The sequence below is a fragment of the Ciona intestinalis genome, unplaced genomic scaffold, assembly GCF_000224145.3.
Source record: "Ciona intestinalis unplaced genomic scaffold, KH HT000366.1, whole genome shotgun sequence".
In the NCBI taxonomy this organism is placed as follows: Eukaryota; Metazoa; Chordata; class Ascidiacea; order Phlebobranchia; family Cionidae; genus Ciona; species Ciona intestinalis.
Window position 1 is genome coordinate 1 of NW_004190687.1, and position 8,385 is coordinate 8,385.

At 35.0% G+C, this 8,385-nt stretch overlaps 2 protein-coding genes and 1 long non-coding RNA gene across 3 annotated transcripts in view; 2 read left to right on the forward strand and 1 right to left on the reverse strand.

Moving 5' to 3' along the window:
• Positions 1 to 1,146: 1,146 nt before the first annotated feature.
• Positions 1,147 to 8,385, forward strand: part of LOC104265682 (probable serine/threonine-protein kinase fhkB) — a gene marked incomplete at its 3' end in the record, with an annotated part of 8,077 nt that continues 838 nt past the window's right edge. Inside the window, exons 1-6 of the mRNA XM_026839522.1 lie at positions 1,147 to 1,414; positions 6,721 to 6,852; positions 6,950 to 7,060; positions 7,122 to 7,199; positions 7,835 to 7,966; positions 8,047 to 8,135. Coding sequence (XP_026695323.1) covers positions 1,247 to 1,414; positions 6,721 to 6,852; positions 6,950 to 7,060; positions 7,122 to 7,199; positions 7,835 to 7,966; positions 8,047 to 8,135 — 710 coding nt within the window. The remainder of the gene's footprint in view (positions 1,415 to 6,720; positions 6,853 to 6,949; positions 7,061 to 7,121; positions 7,200 to 7,834; positions 7,967 to 8,046; positions 8,136 to 8,385) is intronic.
• On the reverse strand, positions 2,320 to 4,125 carry LOC108950603. Its single transcript, XM_018816601.2, has 3 exons — positions 3,592 to 4,125; positions 2,957 to 3,186; positions 2,320 to 2,545 (listed from the first exon to the last, which is right to left on the reverse strand). Exons 1-3 carry the CDS (start codon positions 3,927 to 3,929, stop codon positions 2,457 to 2,459), a joined length of 657 nt encoding a protein of 218 aa, XP_018672146.1. The 5' UTR covers positions 3,930 to 4,125; the 3' UTR covers positions 2,320 to 2,456.
• LOC113475403 lies at positions 2,508 to 2,961 on the forward strand. The gene is made up of 2 exons (XR_003397155.1): positions 2,508 to 2,576; positions 2,848 to 2,961. It is a non-coding gene; the product is annotated as an uncharacterized LOC113475403 (long non-coding RNA).

Genomic DNA, 8,385 nt, shown 5'->3' on the forward strand with positions numbered 1-8,385 from the left:
TTTAGGTGGAATTTGTTAGTAGTTGATTAATTCTCACCTTCATTCACACTGAAGTGACCCCGATAACGGTGCCACGAGTTAAACACCTTTGCCACCAAACTCAAACCCATAAAGCTTTTTTATTCCGGACCATCATCATTTGCTTCCAGGACTCCAGTGTGCCATCGAGCACTTTTATTATCCAAGAGTATCTAATTCGTATCTTGATGCTGCTACTATTGTGGGCGTATGTGTCCTTGGGCAAGACACTTAGTTGTCAGCAATATAAACAATCACCTACAAGGTTACATACGTGGTAACTAGTAAACAGGCACGAGGTGTAAGTAACAGAACACCTGTGTTATAACGACTGTCGTTGACCCGCCATGCGAGGATAAATAAGTTGCATTTGTTAATCCAGCTCATATTTCTGAACCTGTGTTATCATATGAATCTAATAACTAACTAAAACCAATTAATTGCTGTAGGTCACAAATCTAGTTTTTGTTTATTATTGTTCTTCTGGCTGAACATAAACCTTCCTCTCAAATATTTATATCAGTATTTCCCGATTTGGTGATTTAAGCAAAATAAAATCTTACATTTGAACTAAATATATTGCAAGTTGTATCTTAGTTGTTTGGTACAAGGCTGCTTGTTGTAAACACACAAGTGTTGAGATAATGTTGGGCAATGTTTATACTTTGTGTTGATATCTTAACTGCAGGGACATTAATGGTGGTACATCTTGTACTGATGCATGTTGGATAGTATTAGTAGCACCAGCAACCGTGGTTGGATCGACTGCCTCTAGTCAGTAGCCCAAAGAAAACAGGTTAAAGGCTCGTTGATGCTACCAATGTAGGTTCAATCGGTATATGTGTCTTTGGGCAAGACACTTAACAGTAATTTCTCGAATTCAGTAGTCACAAATTATAAGTCATACATTGAAATATTCACTCATAAAGTTACATACATTGTAATTTTAATTTTTTTTTAAATAAAACACAGTAGGTAATTTCAAATTATTCTTTAAACCATAGTTTAATAAAGAGGTTGTAACGATAGTTTTAACCATAGTACTAAGAGAGTACTATGATTTAACTATGTTTAAACATCTATGGATAAAATAGAAATCATACACAAAAATTTTCCCGCCATTTCTATAAAATTGCAATTTTAATTTTGCTCAAAATTTTATTCCTTTTGTGTTTGTAAACGATTTCCACTTATTAGATAAACAACGAGGCATGTTTAGTTATTAGCTATGTATATTAAGAGCGTTACAGTTGACGGATTTAAATCCTACGCCCAGCAAACCGACATAAAAGGATTCGATCCTCTATTTAACGCAATAACTGGACTTAACGGAAGCGGGAAGTCAAATATTTTGGATGCAATTTGTTTCTTGTTGGGAATTACTAATCTTTCACAGGTATTTAATAATGTAATTTGCTTTATCCTGTGTTGCCACAAAACGACAGTCATTATAACACGGGTGTTCTGTTTCCCACACCACGTTTCCTACACTCATTTTTCAAATGCATTTTAATAATAAGATGCAATTTTATGTTCCATTGTAGTATTATTTCAAAACGCAGAAGTTCCTTATTGTAGCTGCCAGTATTGTATATACATGGGACTATACAAAGAAGACGGAAAATTTTTTTCTGCTAGAGGCGGTAATTATTTAAATTAAAAAATACGGAAAAACGAACAAAACAGCACTACAAAGTGTTAATAAGTGTAAAACAAATTAATTAAATAATAAAAATACCTTTCTAAATACATAAAACACTAGTAAGAACATATTTCCCACATTAGGTCGGTTATATACGCTCTTTCGTTGTGTTTATTGTCGTCGAGTCTGTGGTGTAGCGGTTTGCGTGCCGTCGTAAACTCTCTTTGTTTCATTTTTACCGGGTTCGAGTCCCGCACAGTGGAATACTTTTTTTATATTTTTTTTTAAAGTTTTTTTTGTTTGGCGAGTTTGGGGTTAGGAGTTGGGAGTTAGGGGTTAGTAGTGTTAGGGGTTTATACCTTATGTGTATAAACCGTGAAACTAACTGCTCCCCATAAAATAGAGAAACGAATTTGTCATTGCCTCCTAGCGGAAAAAATTTTCCGTCTTCTCTGTATAGCTCCATGTATTGTATATATTTATGTCGGCCAGATTATAAAAAGGGGCCTGGCGGAATTTTGTTGTTTACCTGAAAATACAGCAATTTTGCTGATATTTAAGCAATATCTAAACAGGTCACGGGTACTGTTGTATAATAAACAGTTTAAAAATTTTACCCTAACTGTGCAAAATGATCTCCTTCGACTAAAATCGACCAATAAACTTATTCTTTACAGAAATAAGGTTTTATTTATTAAACACAACCATTGCACAAATTTGCTTCCATATCAGTTTAGTAACTTTTACCAAACATGGTATCTTCCATTTTATCATCATAGACCTATAAGGACCTTATTCAAGGTGTTTTATTTCTGTTCATCACTTTCTTGGAAGTGCTATAAATAGCAACATAGTCATCGTCATCCACAACTTCATTCACTTGATCTGCAAAACGATATTGACCTGAGATATAGAGGTTTATATTGTAACAAAATATTAGATTGTAGGGCCATTATACACTTTCATTGTTTTTATTATTTTGCTCTCGCATCCAACATAGCAATCGCATGCGGGCTCGCCTCTCGGCCCAATTTTTTTGGAATTACAAAGAAGCCAGCGCTCTATCACGCGCATTTTACTTTGGCTTAATTTCGGCACATCCCTACTCGATAACTTTAAGTAAAACGACAATCATTATCAGTGTTTTTTTGGCATTCTTGATATAAAATGTTAATTATATTTCAAAGCTTCTGTCAGTCGTGATGAAAATGTTGGACCAAAATTATATTTATACCGATCCGGAGAAGCCAAAAAAGTCAATATTACCAAAAATTGAATATCAATAAAATAACTTACCATAAGTTGCATTGTTATACTGGGTTGAAAGGCTCGCTTCGTGGTACTGGCTTTCCCTGTTTCCTTCAATTGATGCGTTTTCTGAGGTTATTTCAACGAGATTATTGGTTTGTTCGATCAGATTTTCATCCATGGTTGACCCCGTGTCTCGTTGCAACCTTATCTCAACCTCTCTCTCCCTCGTGCTTTGTTGCAAAGCTTCAGTGACAAATATCCGTCCACGCCGACTTCTAAAAGTTATAATAACATTATTTCTAATCTCTAGGCTCGCTTTCCACCATTTTTTTTTAGTTTTAGCTACAATTTCCAAAGTCTAAATATCAAATACAGAATAGCAGCTCAAATGAATGGGAATAAATTGTTGCACTTTTAACAATAAAGACCAAAAGTACAAAGAAGATTTGTGTGCATGGGCCTGCATAATTAGTAAAATATATAACTTCAATATAAACATTAACTGCTCGCTAATTGCAAATAAACAATATATATATAAATTACCTATATTTAGTTTATTACTCTGGAGTAGGCTATATGCCTGAATAATGCATTAATTAAAATAGCTAACTAACATTATATACCATGAATTAAATTGTTTATGGATGCAAATAAAAATACTTTATCATATTTTTACAAACCTTCTTCGTTTAATCATGATCATCAAAGAGCTTATAACTACAAGCACAAATATCCCAACAAGTAAAAGAATAATAATCAGTAGCTCTGTAGATATTCCTGTGTTGTGTGGGGATGTGATTGGTGTGTTTGTTGTCCTTGTAACAAATGTGGTGTCGGTATCGGTTGGTAGAGATGTTGTGTATGTTGTTGTTGTTTTATAAGCAGTAGATCCAACATATGCAGCTGTTGTATTATTGTTCAATGTTGGGCTGAATGTTGTAGAAGGTGCTGGGGTTGTTGTAACTGTAAACAATAAATATACAAAATAATGTTTATGTATATTTTGGATGCATAGCATTTCTTGGTCTGTCAAAACTTTCTGCTGAATTATTTTAATTAATTTTGTTTAGACTGTACGCTTATTATGTCTTTAATTTCAAAATAATGATTCAACCTTCTGGCATAACAGTAACAGCACATACATATAAAATGAATGCCTGTACGGTATAAATATACAGTTCAGTCCCATGGCTCAGTGGTTAAGTACTTGCATTGATTGCTTTCATTTGGAGAATTGTAGTTCACAAGTGACTGTAGCTGATTCCTAGGATTGGTTATTTCTGGGTATTATTGATACCACACGGCTTTGTATTCTTTAGTTGCTGTATGTTTTATTGATTCTGAGATTACCCTCTTTTCATAGTGTGTTTAATGGCAATGGGTGAGGAATATGCAGAGGTGCGTGATGGGAACTGTAACATCTTATGTGGGGGAAAATGGGACACCTTTAGCATATAATGTTCAAATATCCTGATCGTGTTTTAATTTTTTTAAACAATTAACAACGGTCCATGGGAGAGGTGACAATACAGTTTTATATTTCTTTGAATGTTCTTTATTTACTACCAAATGGGACGAGAAAATAGATTAAAATGGTGTCCCATCTTCCTCCACCCTACTGTATTACTAATTTGCATTAATTTAAAATATTAAAAAAAAGCGTGCTTGCCTAACCGAATCGGTGTGTGTCGAAAAATGTAACAAATACGCCCTGTCTTTAAAAAGCTTTAAAGTACGACTAAAAGGCTACTTTGTTTTATTGGTAGAAACTCGCCCTGAAAGTGTGACCACTTGGGACAACGAGGTCGCTACAAACGTGTGTTCTGTATGGTTAATACGGTAGGGCTGAACGAAGCAGACTTATTCCAGCGAAATATCTTTAAAACGTTGATAGCAACTGGTGTTTAGAATATTAGGTAAACACCCTATCGAGTCGAAGGTAATATTTAAATACTCCGTCGTTAGGAGTTCACAAAGCGCTTTCAACTCAACAATCCATATCCTCATCAATTGAACCAGAACGTTCGTTGGCTTTGTTGGTCCACAGTTGTTATAGAGACGGTTGGCTCCACCAATGAAAGAGAGCGAATGAGAATAAAACATTGTTTTGCTTTTGTTGTTCGACAAAGCTTAAAGTAAGGCGATACAGGGAAGTAATTGTAACCCAGGCTTCACACGTAATACTGTTTGGTTTTGTAATATCATTGAATTGGGCGAGCAGTATATTATATAGAGTTCGTAATATCGGTGTAGTAAATACGCTTACTAAATACGGTTCAGTATCAATAATAACGAGCAAGCGTATCATATATGTAGTTCATGATGGTATAGTGTTGTTTCAGTATTATAGTGAGTTTATTTTTTTTGTGATAGATGTTTTAGTTCACTATTAAACTAGTTTATAATTATAGTATTGTGATGAATTCTTATAGTTATTTATTTGTTTTATTCAGACCGTGTTTTATGTTTTATTCTATGTCTGTGTTAATTACAGAGTGTGAGTTAATTGCTATCCCCGCATCTTTCGTTTTACATTATTCTAACTTTGCTTTGCATGCTGCTGTTGATTGGTTAATTGCGTGGGCGTGACGTTGCATTTTATAGCTTAAGAATTAAATCGGTTGCTTGTGGTTGAGTTCGATAGCGGTCTTACTTTGACTAAAGAATAAAATGCTACAGTACTTATACCACAGATGAGAGAGTCATCTGTGTCTATACTATATATTAAAATCTGTATGAACAAATCTACATGTTGTTCGAAAATTAAATAAAAATTAATTGTTCTAAAAATTAATGACTTAACGGTCACTGTTGAGTCCCCAGGGTGGGCGAATTGCACCCCAATTTCAGGTAAACAACAGTTCAATATTTTTTTATTTTGTGTCTGTATGGGTGACAATTTGGACAACTCAATAGTGACCGTTAAGTGTCTTGCCCAAGAACACATACTCCACAGTGGTGGCTGAGTCAAGTATTGAACCCGGTATTTATGGTTATGATGCAAGCACTCTTACCACTGATTTGTTGTAAAAGTTCATTTCAAGAAATGTCTCCAATAAGCAAACAGTGTTAGCAGATATATTACAGTAAGATCTGTTCTGCTGGATTTATTACATGAAGAGTACGGCTTTTTTCGGACTGTTAAGCGAATAGTTTTCACAAATTGACGAAGTTGTATGTCTTTGTCAGATAACCTGCAGATAAAGTAGGAAAACATAGGTTTCGATATCGATATTAGAAAAATGAAGTGAGAAAACATGGATGAAAAGAATTCCAAGGGTCAACCACAAGTAAGGTTTTAATTCGAGCCTAAATAAGTTTGTTGAAGCTCAATAAATATTTTAAACTTATACATCAATTTTATTGCTTTGTTATTATCTGACTTAACTTTATTTATCGAAACATTTGTCTTTGAAATCCAGCCTTGTTTTAGAGTAAAGTTCATACATTGTGTGCTTTTATTGGGTTGTCTAAATTCTTAGCCATACACTAAAGAAGTACAGAAAAAACAACCAACCATACACGAAAAAACAATCAACCTTTTCCCCTCTTTTAGTGTTACCCTTATAACGCCACTCCAGAATAAATAAGTTACATTCATTCAGATTTTGGTGACGAGATTTCTGCATAGTTTTTTAAAACACAAATTTATCCGTATTACAGTTGTTAGACTTATGAACCTAGCTAATCCAACCTGTTACTGCCATGCCCATATTTAAAAAAATTCCTAAGGTTTTTATTTGTGTATTAACATCGACGATCAAATCTCTATACACTACAGTCCAATTAAACCTAATTATTCCACCCAGCCTAAAGTAGTGGGAGGCTCTGATGAAGCTCTTCCATCAAGCAACGATGACACCAGTCATCCTTCAATAAGTGAACCTCAAGCTACTGTTTCTTCACAAGATGTGTATATACCTGCTGCTAAGCTCACTAAGGTGAATAGCAATGTTATTGTGTATTGGCTAAAGGTGACCGTTGAGTAATTCAATGTTCAGTATTGATTTATTCATTGTATTAATAGTTTATTAATAGGGTCAAAAGAGAATATCTGCTCCAGGAACTTCTAGAGATGTAAAGATTGCCCGACTTTCTCCAACTTTAAGTTCACAAGATGTGTCCATACCTGCTCCTAAGCTCACTAAGGTAAACTGCAATCCTCATTCATTGTTTCTTTTTACTCAACACTAAACATGTACAACAACAGTCACAGCAACGACGAAAACAACAACAGCACAGAAAAAACAATCAACCATACGGAGTAACTCGTAATCGGGCAATAGGTGTAAGAAATAGAACTCCTGTTATAAAGAGGGTAACACTAAAAGAGGGAAAAGGGAAAACTTGCATTCCTAAAAGAGGGGAAAGGAAAGGAGGGAAAACAGGGAAATGCTGCTTAGTAAAAAAACTGTTTTCCCTCTTTTCCCTGTTTCCCCCCTCTATTTCCCTTTTTTCGCATATTTTTTATTTTCCTTTTTTTCCCCTTTTTTCTACTCCTCCCCTCTTTTCCCTTGTTAGTATTGATTTCCTGTTCCCTTTTTTCTAATTATCAAAGTTAGGTAAATAAAATAAAATATAAAAAATTTTTTTTTTTTACTAAACAGCATTTCCCTCTTTTCCCTTTTTCCACTTTTAGGAATGCAATTTTTCCCTTTTTCCTCTTTTAGTGTTACCCTTATAACGCCACTCCAGAATAAATCAGTTACATTCATTCAGATTTTGGTGACGAGATTTCTGCATAGTTTTTTAAAACACAAATTTATCCGTATTACAGTTGTTAGACTTATGAACCTAGCTAATCCAACCTGTTACTGCCATGCCCATATTTAAAATAATTCCTAAGGTTTTTATTTGTGTATTAACATCGACGATCAAATCTCTATACACTACAGTCCAATTAAACCTAATTATTCTACCCAGCCTAAGGTAGTGGGAGGCTCTGATGAAGCTCTTCCATCAAGCAACGATGACACCAGTCGTCCTTCAATAAGTGAACCTCAAGCTACTGTTTCTTCACAAGATGTGTCCATACCTGTTCCTAAGCTTACTAAGGTAAATTACAACCTTCATTCATTGTTTTTAAACTTTGTCGTTGTTTCCTTTCATTGAACTCTACATATGTGCAACAACAGTCACAACAACGACGGAACCGGCGACGAAAACAACAACAGCAGAAAAAGCAACAACAACAACAACAGCAACAACAACAGCCGCAACAACAGCAACAACAACAGCAGCAACAACAACAGCCGCAACAACATGCAACAACAACAACAGCAGCAACAACAACAGCAGCAACAACAACAGCAGCAACAACAAGAGCAGCAACAACAAGAGCAACAACAACAACAGCAGCAACAACAACAACAGCAACAACAACAGCCGCAACAACAACAACAACAACAGCAGCAACAACAACAGCCGCAACAACAACAGCAACAACAACAGCCGCAACAACAGCAACAACAACA